This window comes from Narcine bancroftii, chromosome 8, assembly GCF_036971445.1.
Source record: "Narcine bancroftii isolate sNarBan1 chromosome 8, sNarBan1.hap1, whole genome shotgun sequence".
In the NCBI taxonomy this organism is placed as follows: Eukaryota; Metazoa; Chordata; class Chondrichthyes; order Torpediniformes; family Narcinidae; genus Narcine; species Narcine bancroftii.
Genome location: NC_091476.1, coordinates 58699429 through 58720408, shown reverse-complemented (window position 1 = coordinate 58720408; position 20980 = coordinate 58699429). Strand labels below are relative to the sequence as shown.

General features: G+C 44.7%; 1 protein-coding gene across 1 annotated transcript in view; it reads right to left on the bottom strand.

The window, feature by feature from the left end:
• The window catches only part of LOC138740733 (proteolipid protein DM alpha-like), a 75736-nt gene that overhangs the window by 14556 nt on the left and 40200 nt on the right, over window positions 1–20980 (bottom strand). The window contains exons 3-5 of the mRNA XM_069893804.1: window positions 10642–10798; window positions 8791–8959; window positions 7468–7541 (exon numbers count right to left, since the gene is read on the bottom strand). Coding sequence (XP_069749905.1) covers window positions 7468–7541; window positions 8791–8959; window positions 10642–10798 — 400 coding nt within the window. The remainder of the gene's footprint in view (window positions 1–7467; window positions 7542–8790; window positions 8960–10641; window positions 10799–20980) is intronic.

Below are 20980 nucleotides of genomic sequence, written 5' to 3'. Positions count from 1 at the left end.
GCGATTCACCAGGCTGATACCTGGAATGGCAGGAATGACTTATGAGGAAAGATTGTGCAAATTGGGATTGTACTCCCTGGAGTTTAGAAGATTGAGAGGGGATCTCATAGAGACATATAAAATTCTGGCAGGACTGGACAGAGTGGATGCAGATGGGATGTTTCCAATGATGGGGAAGTCCAGAACCCGGGGCCATGGTTTGAGGATAATAGACAAACCATATAGGACTGAGATGAGGAAGAATTTCTATACCCAGAGGGTGGTGAATCTGTGGAATTCATTGCCACAGAGGGCAGTGGAGGCAGGTTCATTAAATATATTTAAGAGGGAATTAGATATATTTCTTCAGTATAAGGGTATTAAGGGTTACGGAGAGAAGGCGGGGATGGGGTAATGAACTTTAAGATCAGCCATGATCTCGTTGAATGGCGGAGCAGGCTCGAAGAGTCGAATGACCTACTCCTGCTCCTATCTTCTATGTTTCTATGTTTCTATGTTTTCTAAGAAGGCAAATTCAAAGCTGGAGTTCATTTCAAGATGGGGGTAAGAATGTAAGTGCAGGGATGTGATGTTGAGGTTTATAAGGCCCTGGTGTGACCTCACATAGAGTATGTGAGCAGTGTTGGGCTCCTCATTTAAGGATGTATAAATGTTTGAGAGGGTTCAGAGGAGGTTCACGAGGATGATTCGAGGTTGAAAGGGTTATGCTCAACCCGCTCCTGTTCAGGCTAACGACGCGTAACTGCATTGCCAGATCCAGTTCCAACAGAGTCAAGAATTTTGTAGATGATGCACTAAAGAGAAGAGGTGGAAAACCTCATGAAATGGGGCAAGAATAATAAACTGAGTCAACGTGGAGAACACAAAGGAGAGATGATCGTCGGGAGGACCAGGAGTGACCACCCTCAACTGAACAGCAACAACTCTGTAGTGGAGAGAGTGGAGACTCCATGTTCCCTGAAGTTCACTTAACTCGTGACCTATTGTGGACACTCAACATCTCTTCACTTGTCAGGAAGATGCCACAGCGACTGCACTTCCTGAGAGGACTTAGGTGGCCAAGGGTACTGGCCACCATTATGTCAAAACTCTTTAGGAGTGCTATTGAGAGCGTCCTGACCAGCTGGATCACAGTGGGGTACAGTTGCTGCAGAGAAATGTATATAGAGGACAATCAACAAGAGGATCACCGGAGTCTCCCTCTTCCCCCGTCGATATGATCTACTGGGATCGTTGTCTGAAAAGGGCACCTTTCCACCCTGTACATAGCATCTTTCAGATGCTCCCATTAGGGCAGAGATACAAGAGTATCAGAGCAAGCACCACAAGACTGGGGAATAGCTTCTTCCCATGAGCAGTGAGAATGCTCATTCTCTGAGATTCTACTATTTATTAATCTTTACTTACTTTGGCTTGGCTTCGCGGACGAAGATTTATGGAGGGGGTAAAAAGTCCACGTCAGCTGCAGGCTCGTTTGTGGCTGACCAGTCCGATGCGGGACAGGCAGACACGATTGCAGCGGTTGCAAGGGAAAATTGGTTGGTTGGGGTTGGGTGTTGGGTTTTTCCTCCTTTGCCTTTTGTCAGTGATTAATTTATATATATATATATATATATATATATATATATATTTATGTATGTCCTACGTATGTATCATTTTTCTGACCAAGCATTATGTCTTATTGTGTGTTTGAATGTTTTGCACCAAGGACAGGAGAACGCTGTATAAACGGTTGAATTTGAGCTTGATATGAGGAACATTTGAAGGCTCTGAAAATATACTCATTGGAATATAAAAGAGTGAGGAGGGTGGGGGTCTCACTGAATCATTACAAATGTTGAAAGGCGTGGACAGAGTAGATATAGAATGGCCAGTTCCCACAATGGGAGAGTCTTGGACAAAAAGGCGCAAATCCAAAATTGAAGGGCGTCCATTTAGAACAGAGATGTGGAGGGATTTCTTCAGACAGAGGATGGTGAATCTATGGAATTTGTTGTGGAGGCTGGGTCATTGGGTAGAGATTGATAGCTTAACCCAAAATGTTATGGGGAGAAAGCCTGGCAGTGAGTGGAAAATCGATAAGATCATGATTAAATGGTGGGAGAGACACAATGGTTTTAACAGCTTGTTTCTGATCCTTTATCTAATGGTCACTGAAAACTCTCAAACATCAGGCAGCACAGTTTAGGGTCACTGTTCATGTAACGTGGGCGCGGCACAGTTAGAGTAATAGTTCGTGTAACGTGGGGCAGCCCAGTTAGGATAGCGGTTCGCGTAACATGTGCGGCCCATATAGGGTCATGGTTCACGTAATGTGGGGCGGCTCATTTAGGGTCACGGTTCTTGTAACGTGGGGCAGCACAGTTAGGGTAACAGTTCATGTAACATGGAGCGGCATGGTTAGGGTAGCAGTTCGTGTAACATGGGTCAGCACTGTTAGGGTAGAGGTTTGTGCAACGTGGGGCAGCACGGTTAGAGTAGCGATTCGTGTAACATAGGTCGGCAAGGTTAGGATAATGGTTCGTGTAATGGGGGTCAGCACAGTTAGGGTAGCGGTTCATGTAACGTGGGTCGGCACGTGATCACATGAGATGGAGTGTTAGGAGTAAGTGGTTGGTGAGTCCTTTAACAGAGAAACAGCTGGGAGTTGATTTGTGGGAGAGAGTAATTAAGTTAATTGGGAGAGGGCCAATAAAAGGAGGGTGAGATAAAAGAGATGCCAAGGAGTGAGTGGAGGCTGAGGAAGGGCTATTTTAAACCCTTGCTGTGAGGTCAGGTTTGGGAAGTTTGTTTTAAGTTTATCTTTAATTAGTCTGATTTAAATAAAGAGGCTGGTGATGGAGGCAGTTGGGTCATCTGTGCTCCAATTGTGGGAGGTCACGTGCACCACAGAAGTTCCTGATGATGACATCTGTGAAAGGTGTGTCCAGTTGCAACTCCTGGGAGACTGTTTTGGGGAACTGGAGTTGCAGCTGGATGGACTGTGAATCATGAGGGAGGTGGAGGCAGTGATGGGTAGGTGTTATGGGGAGGCGGCCCCCCCAGAACAGTCAGGTGTCAGGGAACTGGGCGAGTGGGTGAAAGGGGAGAGGCAGGCAATGCAGAATACTCCTGTGGACATTCCGCTTAACAACAAATATACTGCTTTGGATACTTTTGAGGCGATGATCTGTGGGGGGCAAGTCACAGTGGTCAGGTCTCTGGCACAGGGGCTGGACTCTTGGCTCCAAAGGGAAGGGGGAAAAGGGAAGGGATCTTGTAGTGGGAACTCACTGGTTCGTTTACTGGATGAGATCAGGGCTCTGGTTGGTATGTTGCCTCCCAGGTGCCAGGGTCAGGGATGTGTCTGATTGAGTCTACAGGTGGGGGTGGGGGTGGGGGGGGGTGGGGGGGGGGGTATGCGAGTAGCCAGATGACATGGTTAGAAGTGGGGATGAGGCCCTGAAATGGGATTACATGGAGTTAGGGAAGAAGTTGAAAAGCAGGACCACAAGGGTTAGAATCTCAAGGTTGCTGCCTATGCCATGTGCTAGTGAGGGTAGGGATAGGAAGTTGTGGAGTATGAATGTGTGGCTCAAGAGCTGGGGCAGGGGACAGGGGTTTAGATTTCTGGATCATTGGAATTTCACCTGGGGCAAGTCTGACCTGTACAAAAGGGACCAGCTGCACCTGAACTGGAGGGGGACCAATATCCTGGCAGCCAGGAGGGTTTAAATTAATTTGGCAGGGGAGTGGGAATCAGAATGAGAGTAGAGAGAGTAGGGAGGAAGAACATCGAGAATGGAAGGTACATATTGTAAAAATAAATTATATGATTATATATGGAAGAAGGTGAAGGAAGATGGTAACAAAAGGAGTATATGGGTCTCAAGGTCATATATTTTAATGCAAGGAGTGTTGTAAATAAGGAGGATGAGCTTAAGGCAGTGGATGGCCACGTGGAAATACGATATTGTGGCCATCAATGAAACCTGGATGCAGGAAGAACATGTTTGGCAGTTAAATATTCCAGGATTCTGTTGTATTAGGCATAATAGAATGGGGGGGGGGGGGGTGATGGTGGTGGTGGTGGTTAAATTGTGTACAAGTTGCATTGCTTATTACATTACAGCAGCGCTGTGTCAGGATGGTTTGGTGGAATCGTCCAGCGAGGCTATTTGGGTAGAATTGAGGAATGGCGGAGGCATGAATACATTAATGGGAGTGTATTATAGACCACCAAATGGGCTGAGAGAATTAGAGGATTCGTAAGAAGATTGCATATATGAGTCATTAACACAAGGTGGTAGTTGTGGGAGATTTCAACTTTCTGCACATTAACTGGGACACCCATTCAGTATGGGGCAGGATGGGGTAGAGATTGTTTAGTGTGTTCAGGGAAGTTTTCTTAATCAATACATAGAAGAACCAACTCAAGGAGGGTGGTATTGGATCTCCTATTAGGGAACAAGGTAGGTCAGGTGACAGGTTTGTGTTGGAACACATTGGGTCTAGTGATCCCAATACTATTAGTTTTGGGCTAGAGATGGAAAAGAATAGAGGTGGGACAAAAGTTAAGATTCTTGATTGGAAGAAAGTAAAATTCGAGGGGATGAGAAAAGATTTAGGAGGTGTGGATTGGAATAAGATATTTTCAGGGAAGAATGTAGCAGATAAATGGAAGATGTTCAAAGGAGAAGTTCTGAGAAGGCAGGGTCGGTCTGTCCCCATGAGGGTTAAAGGAAAGGTTAGAAACTGTAGGGAGCCTTGGTTTTGAAAAGATGTTGGGAACTTGGTTCAGAGGAAGAGGGATGTGCTCAACAGGTATAAACAGCAAGGAATGAATGAATTGCTTGAGGAATATAAGGAGTGTAAACAAATTTTTAAAAATAGATAAAAACTTAAGGAAATTGGAACAGCTAAAATGAGATATGAAGCTGCTTTGTCAGGAAAAGTAAAAATAAATCCAAAGGGTTTCTAAAGGTACATTAAAAGAAAAAGAATAGTGAGGGATAAATTTGGACCCTTTGAAGATGAGGTGGGTCAGCTCCATGAGAAGCCAGAGGAGATTGGTAAGATTTTAAAACATTTTTTTCTTCAGTGTTCACTAAGGAACAGAATATTGAGCCAGATGAAGTGAATAAATATGGTTGGAAGCTCATTGATAATATAATGATTAATGAGGAGTGAGTGTTGGCTATATTGAAAAAGATCAGGGTGGATAACTCTCCAGGTCCTAACAAAATATTCCCTTGGATGCTGAAGGATGTTAATGAACAAATAGTGGGGACATTGACAGAAATATTTAACATGTCACTGGCAACGTGGGAGGTGCCGGAGGACTGGAGGGTGGCTCATGTTGTTCTGCTGTTCAAAAAAGGATCCAAAAGTAAACCTGGTAATCTGATGTCAGTGGTGGGTAAATTAATGGAAAGTGTTCTTAGAGATGGTATTTACAACTATTTGGAAGGACAGGGATTGGTTTGGAGTAGTCAGCATGGTTTTGTACCTGGTAGATCATGTCTAACAAATCTTATAGTTTTTTAAGGCAGTTACTAAAAAGGTTGATGAGGGGAAGGCAGTGGATATTGTCTATTTGGACTTTAGTAAGGCTTTTGATAAGGTTCCTTATAAGAGGTTAGTAAGGAAGGTGGAAGCATTAGGTATTAATGATGAAGTAATGAAATGGATTCAGCATTGGTTGGATGGGAGATGCCAGAGAGTAGTGGTGGAAAATTGTTTGTTGAATTGGAGGCCGGTATCGAGTGGAGTGCCTCGGGGATTGGTACTGAGTCCACTGCTGTTTAACAATCTAGGTGACAGGGTGGAAAATTGGATTAGTAAATTTGCGGATGATACAAAGGTTGGCAGTGTTGTGGACAGTGAGGAAGATTATCAAAGCTTACAGGGTGATGTAGGATTGTTAGAAGAGTGGGGTGGAAGATGGCAGGTGGAGTTTAATACTGATAAATGTGAGGTGATATATTTTGGTAGGACTAATCAAAATAGGACACACAGGTTAAATGGTGGACAATTGAAGAGTGCAATGGAACAAAGGGATTTAGGGGTCATGGAATATAATTCTCTGAAAGTTGAATTGCATGTGGAGAGGGTGGTGAAATCAGAGTGTAGAACACAGGAGTTGGGATGCTATGTTGAAATTGTATAAAGCATTGGTGAGGCCAAATTTGGAATATTGTGTGCAGTTTTGTAACCGAATTACAGGAAGGATATAAACTGTATATAGAGAGTGAAGAGGACATTTATGAGAATGTTGCTGGGGTTTTAGGGTTTGGGTTACAGGGAAAGGTTGAGCAGGCTGGGACTTTATTCTCTGGAGCGTAGAAGGTGGAGGGGTGATTTGATAGAGATATTTAAAATTATAAGGGGGATGGATAGAGTCAAAGTGGACAGGCTTTTTCCACTAAGAGTGGAGGAGATTCAAACAAGATGGCATGGATTGAGAGTAAAAGAGGAAATGTTTAGGGGAAACATAAGGGGGAATTTCTTCACGCAGAGTGTGGTGGGGGTATGGAATGAGCTTCTGACCGATATTAATATTTAAGGAAAATTTGGATAGGTATATGAATGGGAGAGGTGTGGAGGGTTATGGGCCAAATGCGGGTCAGTGGGACTAGGTGGGAGAAATTGTTTGGCGTGGACTAGAAGGGCCAAACTGACCTGCTTCTGTGATGGAAATGGTTGCATGGTTATATGGTGAGAGTGGCGGTTCATGAAACGTGGGGAGTGGTGAGAGTGGTGGTTCATGTATCGTGGGATGGAGTGGTGAGGGTGGCGGTTCATGTTACGTGGGATGGAGTGGTGAGGGTGGCAGTTCATGTTACGTGGGATGGAGTGGTGAGAGTGGCGGTTCGTGTAACATGGGATGGAGTGGTGAGAGTGGCAGTTCATGTAACATGGGATGGAGTGGTAAGGGTGGCGGTTCCTGTAATGTGAGATGGAATGGTAAGGGTGGCGGTTCCTGTAACGTGGGATGGAGTAGTGAGGGTGGCAGTTCCTGTGACATGGGGTGGTGTGGTGAGGGTGGAGATTTGTTTAACATGGGGAGGCGTGGTGCGGTGAGAGTGGCAGTTCCTGTAACGTGGGGTGGTGCGGTGAGAGTGGCGGTTCCTGTAATGTGGGGCAGCGTGGTGAGAGTGGTGGTTCCTGTAATGTGGTGTGAAATGGTGAGGGTGGTGGTTTCTGCAAATTTGGGTGGCGTGGTGAGAGTGGCGGTTTGTGTAATGTGGGGTGGCGTGGTGAGGGTGGCAGTTCCTGTAATGTGGGACGACGTGGTGAGAGTGGCAGTTTTTGTAACATGGGGCAGCGTGGTGAGGGTGGCGGTTCGTGTAACGTGGAGCTCAGATCACAGAGGAGTGGATCCAAAGTGCCAGTCCATGTGTGAGAGGGCAGGCGGGTGGAAGAGTTTCTAAGCTCGTGCCACCCCTGACAGTGGAAAACAGCAATCCAATATCAGGCACCACTTACGTCAGAGGTGTTGCATACATTGGCCAAGTTCAGGCCACAGATCTTCCCTGGACTGGCTTTCCATGGCAAGATTCCTACAAAAGCAGGAGAACCAGTTTTAATACCAGCAAAAATAACTCTCATTGCACCCATTTTATGAGTGCTTTAGTGGACACATAACTCAGTCATGCATCTGATGAAGACTAGCTTAAATTAGCACGAGATGTAATGGGTGAAGACCACCCAATCCCATTGATATCCAGTCATTTCAACAGGTCACCATTATATCCAGACACGCTTCATGCACTCTCGAACCTCAGCTCAGCAAAGAGCCACCCAACTCAGTGTTGAGGGTTTCAGGAAGATGGAGCCTTGGGCAGGAGGAAGGGTGAATGTTGAAGAGGGGTGGGGTGAATGTCTCCCCTCTGGTGAGCCTTGCTGTACTAACATTGGCTATGCATTATCTCTACTGTTAAGGACACTCCCCTTGGGTTTAACTGTATATGCACCTATTGTCTTTCATTATTGTTCCATGAATTTCTGCTAATAAAAGCCATGATTATTGTTTGACCACATCGTCTTTGTCTATTTCATCAACTGGCATTTCAAGGGGGGTTGTGTGAAGGGCCTTGGGAAGATCATTCTTAACATTCATGATGGCACATCATGATCAGAGTGTAACCTCAACATCTTTTTACCATTATCTCTACAACCCCCCAATTACCCCAGTCCAGAAAGTCTAGACTATACTTAGATTTGTATGAACGAGTATCTCCAGTCGTCTGACAATAAATTGGACCCTAACCAAAACAGCAGCTGCTCACCCTGGGCTAGGTAGACCTGGGCTGGAGATATTCAAGTAGAGAAGCAGATACTCGAAGACATCCGACATGGGTGAGTGTGAGGTGATGCTCTCCCAATCCTCCTCTGAACAGCACCCAGGATTTTCAACCTGACCTTCATATTCTGGCTATCCATGTTACAAGTTGCATGATAACTAATCCACTTGAAGTCTGAGATCATGGTCAAATACAGTATGGAAATAGGACTTACAGCCAACCAGACCATCCTGACCAAGCTGCTCAAATTTGCCTACATTCAGCACATATGTCTCCAACCTTTCCCATCCACGTACCTGTCTAAACATCTTTTGAATGTTGTCATTGTCCCTGCTCTAGCACTTCCCCTGGAAGCTCATTCCACACACCTCTCAGTCCAGTGGGATGTCCCATGAGGTGACCCATGCCCTGCCCCTGGCTGGTTATGGTGATCTTGCCCCTTGCACTGGGAACCAGACACAACATTGCAACCTGTGCAGAGGGAGCACATGGAAACAATCCATACCGTATTGCCTGGCATCAACGCAGACATCATCAAACCCTGTCCCATTCTCTGTCATGTGTCTGACCATTTGGCAGGAGGACCAGAAGGTGAAGTAAACGTAGACGGGCACGGCAGAGAAAGCGAAGACTCCCATCCAGATCACACTCAGGATGTGGGTCATGAAGATGAACTACGGGAAGAGAAGAGGTCAGCTCAAACTGGGCAAAGATCATTATGACGAGTACATGAAGTGGTGGGGGGGGAGGGTGGTGTGCAATGGCAGGAGAGCCTTGACACCTAGCAGATTTAAAGCCCTGGACAATCAGGAGGTCAGCTTGACACCAATTCTCCAGTGTGAAGGATGGGACCAACCAGAACTAGCGAGATGAGCACACCATCCATTGCCTTGAACTCTCCCCTTCCTCCCTTCAGAACAGCACTGTGGCTGCAGTGTGGACCACTCCCCACTGTCCTTACTCCCCAATGCTGCTCTGCCAGCCCCTCCCAAGCCCCCATCCTTCACCACCATACAACACTGCACCAAAGAAACAGGCCCTTTAGCCCATCCAGTCCGCGTCAACTATTTATTCCACCTCAACACATCTGGACTACAGCCCTCCATACGCATTCATCCATATACCAACCTCTGAATCAAAACTGAGCCTGCATCCACCATCTCTACTGGCAGCTCATTCCATACTCCCAGCACTGGCTGCATGAAGATGTTCCCTTAAATATTTCACCTTTCACCCTTAACCCATGTCCTCTAGTTCTTGTCTCACCCAACCTCAATTGAAAAAGCCTGTTAGCATTTACTCTATCAAGACACCTTCATAATTTTGGGAACCTCTATCAAATACACCCCTTTCTCCGATGCTTCTGGGAGTAAAGTCCTAACCTGTTTAACCTTTCCCTGTAACTCAGTTCCTGAAGTCTGGGCAACATCCTAGTAAATCTTCCCTGCACAGTTTCTACCTTATTGATAACCGCAGGTGGCATAGCTGGTGTAATGGTTAATTCAACACCTTTACAGCACCTGCGATCGGGATTGGATCTGGGATCGAATCCCTTGCTGTCTGTAAAGAGTTTGTACGTTCTCCCCATGTCTGCATGGGTTTCCTCTCAGCGTTCAAAATGAACCAGAATGTAGGTTAATGGGTTGCAATTTGGCCAGCACGGAATTGTGGGCCGTTTTAGCCTGTTACAGGACTGTATGTCTAATTTTTTTTTAATCCTGTAGTTAGGTGACCAGAACTGCACACAATATTCCAAATTTAGCCTCACCAATAACTTCACCGTAACGTCTCAACTCCTATACTTTGATTTATGAAAGCCTTTTTTTGAAAAGATCTCTTTACAGCCTTATCCACATTTGATGCCACTTTCAGTGAATTATGCATCAGTATTCCCAGATCTCTCTGTTCTACTGCATTCCTCAGTGCCCTACTGTTTATCGTGTATGTCCTCCCCTGGTTTGTCCTCCCAAAGTGCAACACCTCACACTTTTCCACAGTCCTCCCCTGGTTTGTCCTCCCAAAGTGCAACACCTCACACTTTTCCACAGTAAATTCCTTCTGTAATTTTTCAAGCCATTTTCCAGCTGGTCCAGATCCTGCTGAAAGCTTTGAGAACATTCCTCGCTGTTCACCGTCCCATCAGTCACCCTACATGGACCAACACACAACCTGTGGATCAAGTAGCATCAGTGGGGGAGAAAGAACAGCCAACGTTTTGGGTCAAAACTTTCTGTTAGGTCCCAGGAGCCTCGATGAAGGGTTCGGACCCAAGAGTTGACCCAAGTTTTCCATGTTATCTTGTACACGGGAGGAGAACATCAGAAGTGGTGGGTACCCAAGCCAAGGAGGAACTTACCATGGCACTGACACACCTGCCACACATGGTGGTCCGGAATTCCCTGAACACGGACTTGACTGCGCTGGTGGTGTAGAATCCTTCAGCCAGCAGCAGCACTCCATACAGGAAGAAGAAAGATGCTGTTCCATAGATTACATACTGGAAAACCTGGACCCTGTGACCAATGGAGACAGTGGGCAGCGCAGGGTAATGGCAACTTCAACAAAGACCCCAACACATGGGCACCTCCTCCTGGCTCTGGGACTACCTGTGCATGAGCCAGGGAGGATGAGGCTCCCAAAGCATTCTCCCCAGGAAGGGCACTCTGCACATCTCCAGTGCACATCATTGGTTCTGTCATGGAGAGAGTGGAGAGCACAAAGCTCCTTGGTTTTCACATAAGATTTGACCCACAACACCTCCTCATTAGTCAGTTAGGCACAGCATCACCTTCACTTCCTAAGGATGCTGAAGAGGACAAGGCTACCGGCCCCCATTGTGGCAACATTTTACAGGAGCACAATTGAGAGGGTCCTGCTCGGCTGCATCACTGTGTGGAGATGGTAGCTGCAAACCATCAGACTGGAAGTCAATACAGAGGATAATCAAAATGTCCAAGAAGATCACTGGGGTCTCCCTTCCCTCTACTGACCACTTTCACCAGGAGTGCTACTTAAATCGGGCTCAAATAATTACTAAGTGCCCCTTCCATCCAGCTCACAGACCCACTACCATCAGAAGGAGGCACAGGAGCACCAATATCAGGTCAGCCAGGCTGGGGAATGCTTCTTCCCACAGGCTGTGAGATTGATGAACAGTGTCCTGTAACAAAGTAAATTACTGCAAAATATTTACTTTATATTATATTTGTGTCAATGAGTGTGTGTGAGAGTGTGTATGAGAGTGTGTGAGTGTGGATGAGAGTGTGTGTGAGAGAGTGTTTGAGGTGTGTGAGTGTGAGAGTGTGTGCGTATGTATGAGTGTGTGAATGTATGAGTGCATAAGAGTGTGTGAGAATGTGAGTGTGTATGAGAGTGTGTGAGAGTGTGTGTGAGTGTATGAGGGTGTGAGAGCATGTGATTGAGTATGAGTGTGTGTGTGTGAATGTGTGAGTGTGAGTGTGTGATAGAATGTGTGAGAGTGTGAGAGTGTGTGAGTGCCTGAGAGTGTGTGAGTGTAAGGGTGTACAAGTGTGTGAGTGAGTGTGAGTCTGTGAGTGTGTGTGTTCATGAGAGTGTGAGTGTTTATGAGTGTGTGAGTGTGTATGAGAGTGTGTGTGATTCTGTAAGATTGTGTGAGAGTGTATGAGAGTGCATGGGTGTGTGTGTATGAGTGTGCAAGAGTATGTGTGTGTGGGTGTATGAGTGTGTATGAGAGTGTGAGACTGTAAAAGAGTAAGAGTGTGTATGAGTGTGTGAGTTTAAGAAAGTGTGAGTGTTTATGAGTGTGTGAGTGTGTGAGAGAGTGTGTGAGTGTGTGTGAGAGTGTGTCTGAGGGTGTGTGAGGGTGTGTGTGAGAGTTTGTGCGAGAGCTTGTGAGTGTGTGTGTGAGTGTGTGAGAGAATGTGTATGAGAGTGTGTGAGAGTGTGTATGAGAGTGTGTGAGTGTGTATGAGTGTGTGAGAGTGTATAAGTGTGTGTGTGTATGAGAGTGTGTGTGTATGAGAGTGTGTGAGTGTACCGTGGTCTGGAGAAATGCTGTTTCATACATATGCATATGTGTAGGGAGGCAGATGATAATAACCTCCAAGGGGAGCATTCAGCAGCACTGCTGGTGAAGAGATCTTAATACTCTCTACCCCCGCCCCTTCCTTAACCCAGGGTGATGAAGACTGCAGGCATTTCATCACTCTTCCAACCCTCAGGTGAAGGCTGACTGGGTTTTGATAGTCTCTGTACCTGCAAAAAACCTGCAAGGAAACTAGCACAATCTTCATCACACAGACCTTCTTCGGGGCTCGATGGGTAGGGAGGATTCCTCGGCCTGTGAGGGTCAGGAGAAGGGGAGATCAACCACTTCCAATGGCTGTGCATCTTTGCAATTCTCCACCCAGGAGGGGCAGCAGAGGTTCAGCTCCTACAAAACTCAAATGCAATCAGGTACAGGCAATACAGGGAAGGAAAAGATGGGAAGCAGACAAGACGGTGCTGAAATAGTGGATCAGGGAGGGTCTTGGTCAATGCTTCACCATTGGGGTAGGATACCCAGGTCTCGCAGTTTTTTAAAAATGTTTATTTAACTTTTCAAATTGCACACAAAGAAAAAAACATAAAATTACCATAACCCCTCCCCCTCCCCAAAACACAAAAAAAGACTAAAAAACATTTAAAAAAACTTCCCACAATCCTCCCTCGCCCAAAAAAACTTACAACAAAACCCAGTATTCCCTGATTGATGCACCAAACTTATTATAGTTAATTAATTTCTATAGCCATACATTTCAAATATAATCCCCACATATCAATAAAAAAAGAATAATTACTTTTTACATTATGTGTTAATTTTTCTAAATACAAACAAGACTGTAATTGATTGCCTTCTGCCTCCAAATAATGTTCTAATTCTTCTTCCATCTCTTGTTGTAGCTCAGCTTCCTGGACTTCTTCAGGCTGGCTGCAGGTCAGGATACCCCCTGGTCCTCCAAGTTCACAGAAACTCAACGTTGTGCTGATCTTCTCAGCCCGACGCTGGTCGGCAGCCCCCGCAGCTCTCACCTGTTTGAGTGCCTTGCGCATGCGCACCTCTGCCCGCGTCCCTGCAGCGAACACATAGCACTGGTAGGCTGTCCCTGGCACGTCTCTCGTGTACTGCATTAAAGACACAGTCACAAGAGACGTGTCGTGTCTTCCCACCGGCCCATGTTCGGCCTTGCTACTCGACGCGCCCAACGCAGCTGATCCACGCACGCCACTGTCGTCAAAGATGCGGCAGCGGTGGCGCCATCCTGTGTCACTCTACGCATAGACGATGCAGTCGCTGTAGCCAGCCTTGCCGATATGGGTTTGTGAGAGATGAGTAAAACTAATATGAAAATATGAGAGATGAAGAAAGCTAGCATGGATATATGTGTAATGAATAAAGCCAGTATGAATAGGATAAGGGTAGATAATAGAATATAAGGAAGTAAAGTTAGTCTGAATAAGATAAGGGTCTTCTAAGCCTTAGACAGAGTCAGCAAGTTCTGCATATAAGAATTAGTAAGCCCTGAGGGTTGGGAAGGTGTGAATAAGGACAATAAGGACAATGACATGATGGGACATAGATCAGGATACCCCCTGGTCCTCCAAGTTCACAGAAACAGCACATAGGCAGACAGGATTGCCTAATGCCAAACTCATCCAGGAGGCAGAAGAATGTAAGGGGGAGGGTACTTCTATACTGAAATATACTGCATAAAAGTTGGGTGAGCCCAAGTGTGTGTATTCCCAGGGTAAGGGGAAGCACCCAGCTTTGCATTGTTGTATAATAAATGTTCTTTGTTCTCAATTTTTGTCTCAAGCAAATTCTATGAAGGTACTTCTGTTTCTCACAAATGGGGGTCGTCTGGGATCCCACTCCCTCCACTGACAGAGTGCCCGACGACGAGGGTAGGTGCACCCCGGCTGATTCAGCTGGACTCACGGGCGATGGGTGACTGGTCAGTGGATGAAGCAAGTGATATCCAAGAAGAGGCATTGAGAACAAACGACGGGAGGACGTTAAGAAAGCGCGCTAGGAATAGCTACTGGATCCCGGTAAGAGGAATTTTACTTACCTGTTAGTATGGGAGGTGTGAGTAGCAAGGGAAATAGTCCTAAGGAAGGACGGGACGATCAGATAACTAAGCAAAGTCCGTTAGGATTAATGCTATCTGATTGGGGTGCGGGGAGAACCCGCGGGAAAGTCAAACAGACCATGGTCAGGTATTGCTGTCTGGAATGGGTTAAAAACCCGATAAAAGGGAATTCGATATATTGGCCAAAGTTCGGATCCGATGAGGACTGGATGTGTCAGGCATTGAACATCTGGCTCTATCAAAATCAAAGAGATAATATTGAGAGCAGAGAATATGCAGCCTGCTGGCTCAGTGGATCGGTTGATCAACTGGTTTTGAATGAAAAGGCATGTAGGACAAGAAGGATGAGGAACTTTTTGTCCCTGAAACACAAGGATGGGATCTGTTACATTCCCTTCCTCCACCTTATGCTCCTCCTATGCTGGCTCCTATCTTTCCCCTCTCTCCTATGCTCTACCCTTCTTCACCTTCCCCTCCTCCCCCACAGCTAAAGAAAGGAGAAGAAAGTAGGGGTGGTATGATGACCCATTCACAAAGTACTAGATTACCACCTCAATTGACAAAAGAGGGAGGAGACTTTGATTCAGAACAGTGTGAGAGCAGGAACCTAGAAATGATAAAGGAGAGGATAAGCCAGAAATTAACTGGATGAGACCTTTTACGGGAAGTTCCCGTGGGAGGGGGTCTCGGTTTCATAAATGTGCCCCTGACAAGTACGGAGGTGCGTAACTTTAAGAGAGAAATTACCTCCCTGATAGAGGATCCTCAGGGATGTGCCGAACAATTAGATCAATTTTTGGGACCAAATATATATACATGGAATGAGTTATCATCGATCTTTAGGGCTCTGTTCACTTTGGATGAACGTGGAATGATTCACCAGGCAGGGATTAGAGTCTGGGATAGGGAACACCAAGGGGGACCAAAGGCGATACCTGGGGAACTTAAATTCCCACTGGCAAAACCAAATTGGGATAAGAATACTAATGATGGTCGCACATTAATGGAGGAATATAGGGTTAATCTGATAAAAGGAATCAAGGAATCTGTTCCAAAGGGACAGAATTTTAAGAAAGCATTTGAGGTTCCCCAAGGTCCCGAGGAGACCCCCTCTGCATTTCTGAATAGATTGCGTACGGCCATACAGCAATATGGGGGTCTGGATATAGAATCCCCAGCAGGTGAACAATTGGTATTAACGGGCTTCGTTACAAATTCTACCCCAGACATTAGAAGGAAATTGCAGAAGACTGAGAATTGGCATGAACAGGGAATAACACAGCTTTTACAGATCGCACAAAGGGCATACGTCCAGAGGTCTGAGGATAAACAGAAAGGAAAGGCTAAGATTTTGATGCAGGCAGTCAAGGAAGTCATGGAGGGACAGCAAGGAAAGGGTAGGGGCTGTGTGCCAGCTCCTGGACATTGGGAGGAGCTCCGGGAGTGGGAGAGTAGAGACCAGAGCAGGGGCAAGGGTAGAGGGGAATTCCGGGGACGACGACTGTTCCCGGGACCTCGTGGTAATCCAGGTAGGAATTGGGAAACAGGAGCATTAGTTTGCGACCATTGTAAAAAGGAGGGACATTTTAAGAGAGAATGCCCAATGCGAGCCAGGGAGACGTGATCTTACGCACTGATGGAAGCAGATTATGAATGGGGGGGATCACGGTTCTCAGTCAATACACACTGTGGGGCTGCACGGAGAACCATTGGTAAATTTAAGCATAGGACCCCACAGTGACAAGATGACCTTTTTAGTAGATTCTGGGGCAGCCCGGTCTAATATTTTACAACCACCCGAGGGTTTTAAGATTGAGGGGACAGTGATGATTTCGGGAGTAGGAGGAAGAGATTTTACGCTCCCTGTATTAAGGGATGTAAGAATACAAATGGGAGAAAAGATAATAACAGAGGATATTTTACTTGTTCCCAAGCTGGAGTTTGTTTGTTAGGACGAGATTTACAGAACCAATTGGCTATCAGCACCAGGCCACTGGAATCAGGTATCGGGGTTCAATTGTATGTATTAACTGAGGAGGATCGGGAACTAATAAATCCTGGAATATGGGCAAAAAGAGGCAATAGAGAAGTGTTAGATATTCCTCCCCTGCAAGTTACTTTAAAAGATCCTGAGCAAGTAATTAGACGATAACAGTACCCAATTCCTATGGCTGGCCGAAAGGGGCTGCAGCCAGTAATTGACCAGTTGGTAAAAGATGGTATACTCAAACCTTGTATGTCATCTTTTAATACCCCTACCCCTGAGGCTAATGATCAGTACATATCCAAATATTTAAAGGGACTTTCTGCCTCTTTATACGAATTAAAACGGAAGGGTTTATTAGCTCAAAACCCATCCCTGGAGCATCCTATTCATTTTATTAAATCTAGTGATTGGGTATATGTAAAAGCATGGCAAGATCACCAACTAAAACCTGTCTGGGACGGCCCCTATTGTGTACTTTTGATTGCAGACACTACAGTGCGAATGAAAGAAAAGGGGTGGACTCACATAGAATGAATTAAACAAGTTGCTGATCCACGGACTGAAGACATTGATAATCTACCCTCCACCTGGCGTGCAGTCCTTCATCCTTCTGATCTGAAAGTTACACTACGCCGGGAAAAAATACTGTAATGTTGTTTTTACCATTTGCTGTTTTGTTTACCTGTTGGTTCCCAATTTTTGAGAAATCACCAAATTGCTCACAATGTATTAAGTCCTCTTGGAATAGGGGCAGCGGAGGGACAATTATTTACCTTTAGAATGCAGACAGGGGAGTCACGTGATGGAGTAGTGGCCGGACGGTGAACTCCAGCCCTCTCCAGAAAAGTTGGGAAAAACAAAGAAAAACACAAAGGCACAGAAATAAAAGTTACAGAAAAGTGAGTATAAAGGTGGAAAGAAGATGGCGACAAAAAAAGAAAAATCGAAAGCAACGGTAAGAAGAGAGGAAGAGAAGACAAAGGAAGAAAAAGGTGAAGGCCTTACCTGTCCGAAGAGGCCCGCTGCGGAGAGAGAAACCCGCTCCCTCAGGTCGGTAAATAATGGACTACAAAAATGGCTCGCAGAGCCGAGTAAAAGTGCGCAACCGCGCATGCGCGATACTTCGCGCATGCGCGATGCGAATGAAAAACAACACACCGACGGGAGGGGGGACCAGCTGGGGAGTCGATCTCCCCAGCTGGCAACGACAGCTGCAGAACACCTGCAGCAAGAAGAGACCACAGAAGACAATAGAAACAAGAAAGAAGAGGAAAGGGCACCAAAGAAACAACAGATGGCCAACCCAGAGGAAGAAGAAGAGGAAGAGTACAGAGAAATAGAAGAAGAAAAGAAAGGCAAGGTAAAGGATATACTTGCTCTTATTAAAGGATACATGGAGTCATTTAAAGAATGGCAAACACAGGAATTTAAGGATTTAAGAAAAAGAATAAACAACACAGAAGAGAAAATAAATAAAATGGAGATGACCTTAACAGAAATGGGAAAGAAAATGGACAAGATGGAAGAGCGGGCAGTAGCAGCAGAAATGGAGGTAGAAGACTTAAAAAAGAAATTGGAGAAATCTAATAAAAAAACTAAAGAGACACAAGAACTACTAGCTCAAAAAATAGATACAATGGAAAACCATAACAGAAGAAATAACATAAAGATAGTGGGCCTTAAGGAAGATGAAGAAGGCAAGAATATGAGGGAGTTTATAAAAGAGTGGATCCCTAAGACCCTAGGATGTCCAGAACTACAGCATGAAATGGAAATAGAAAGGGCACATAGAGTATTGGCCTCTAAACCACAACCACAACAAAAACCAAGATCTATTGTAGTAAAATTCCTAAGATATACTACAAGAGAAAAGGTACTGGAGAAGACAATGGAAAAAGTAAGAGAGGGCAACAAACCACTGGAGTATAAAGGGCAAAAAATCTTCATTTATCCAGATATAAGTTTTGAACTCCTAAAGAAGAGAAAAGAGTTCAATACAGCAAAGGCGATTTTATGGAAGAAAGGGTATAAATTTATACTAAAGCATCCAGCGGTATTGAAAATATTTATTCCAGGACAACAAAACAGACTATTCTCGGATCCAGAAGAAGCACGAAAATTTGCAGAACAATTACAAAAATAGACTGAGGGAGGAAGACGGGTAATGAGAGTTAAAATGATCACGATTGATATGTATGTGGGTAAAGACAAAAATAGACTGAGGGATGAAGACGGGTAATGAGAGTAAAAATGATCACGATTGATATGTATGCGGGTAAAGAGGTATAAGAGTGAATAGAGACAATGAGCATACATAAATGTATCTGTACTTAGAGGAAAATATAGATAGTATAGACAAGAATTAATAAGGGAAGGTAATGGAATAGAGAGAATAAGGAGGGAATTAAAAGAGTGACCTTTGTGACATATGAAAAGTGAAATCTTTTCTGGGGGAGGCGGGGTGGGGGGAAATAGCGGTCACTGCAAAATCAGTTGACGCTTGCGAGTGGATTCGCAAATCCAAATGGAGAGGGGAGATGTGGTTGTCCGACAAGGGATAAAGGACAACTCAGGAGGGGAAGGGGAGATTGGGGATAAATAAGATAGAAATAGGAGAATAAGGAAAATGTTGGATGTTGTAGGAATGTTGTCTTATAAAGAGTTGAAAATAAGAAAATAGAAATGGAAAAGGAGGAAAGGTAATGATGGAAAAACGGAAAGAGAAGATAAACAAAATATAAAAGGGCTACGCTGAACTATATGTCTTTAAATATTAATGGAATACATAACCAAATTAAAAGGAAGAAACTACTAAATTTAAATGAATAAATGTATTCCATTAGAAAAAATAACAGATAGGTTAAGAAATAATATTGAAATATTCGAGCAAGTATAGGAGCCTTACATTAAATACAATAGCGAAAACCTACCGGGGACAAACAGTACCTAAGTTGATGGAAGGAGAAGGAAAGAAAAGAATGGACTCAGTAGAATTTCTGGTGTAATTTTGTTGAATGACAACATTGTCTGACTGGCTTAATGCAACCTAGATTGTATACCTAAAATGGATGAGAGGGGGGGGTGGGGGGGTGGTTTGGGAGGAAAGGGGGGGGGGGAGAAAAAGTCACTGTATATGTGTGAAAAAGAAATAGTGTATATCATGGCTAATGTGATTTATGGTGTGAAAAATAAAAAAATTAAAAAAAAAAAAAAATAGAATGCAGACAGGGCGCAGGTATAGAGTATAGTCATAGTGGGGTACCTTATTTAGTATGGGTTAATATAGGATCCCAACATGGACCAGGGGAATAGAACGGCCCTAGGGGAGTAGACTTGGTTTGTATTCCGGCCTCTACAGATATTAAAAAGAGGAGTTTTAAAGGGATAGCACAAAGAAGATGGTGGGACAATGACAGACAGAATGTTAGTCAGGATTGTACATGTAGCAGAGGTAGAGTGAATACATATGCTAATGTTCACAGACAGGCTGCAACTCACAGGTTCAGTGATACTTATGCTTATGTTCGCAGACAAGCTGCAACTCACAGGTTAAGTGACAAGAAACACCCCTCCCCAACTTGGTCTCCTGTAAATCATCCTTTGGGTCACACAGACATTCAGAATGTTAAGAACCACCACTGTAAGGGGAGTTCCAGTTGTAAACAACGTAAGCTGCTCCAGAACAGCACAGCTGGTTGGCATTTAAATCATTTAATCAGACTCCAGGCAGCCTTGGAGATCATCACCGAACAGACAGAGATGGCCCTGAATTTATGGGCTGAAGAAAGACGACAGATACGAGCCACAGATCAACAAAACCGCCTGGCTCTCGATTACTCGTTGGCTGCTGAAGGCAGCGTTTGTGAAAGACTGGTTAATGACAATGCTCACAATGATCAGGCAGTTAAAGACACTTCTTCAGGAGAAAATCTTCCCATGCCCAGGTTCAGACTTGGCAACCTTGGTCCGGTGTATGATGGAATAGACTTTTTATTGGTAACTGGAGTCTGATACCCACAGCCCTTATAGCAGCTGGACTCAATATTCTGGCCATTATGTTGCTCCCCTGCCTAAAGACTTGTGTGCAGTATTTAATTCAACGGACCCCTCGTCAGATCACTATAACCCAAAGGACGTATGGTTCCCAAATTTTGTCTGATGATGCTGAGACTGCAGTTCGTTTACTGACTTGCTGGGAAAAAGACCAAGTTTACAAGTAATACATTCCAGTTGAGAATTCACGAAGCATAGCTAAAAGAAAAGTGAGGATTGTGAGAGATGAGTAAAACTAATATAAAAATATGAGAGATGAAGAAAGCTAGTATGGATATATGTGTAATGAATAAAGCCAGTATAAATAGGATAAGGGTAGATAATAGAATGTAGGAAGTAAAGTTAAGTCTGAATAAGATAAAGGTCTAAGGTATATAATAGTTAGTAAGCCCTGAGGGTTGGGAAGGTGTGAATAAGGACAAGGACAATGACATGATGGGACATAGACAGGATACCCCCTGGTCCTCCAAGTTCACAGAAACATGTAGGTAGACAGGATTGCCTAATGCCAAACTCATCCAGGAGGCAGAAGAATGTAAGGG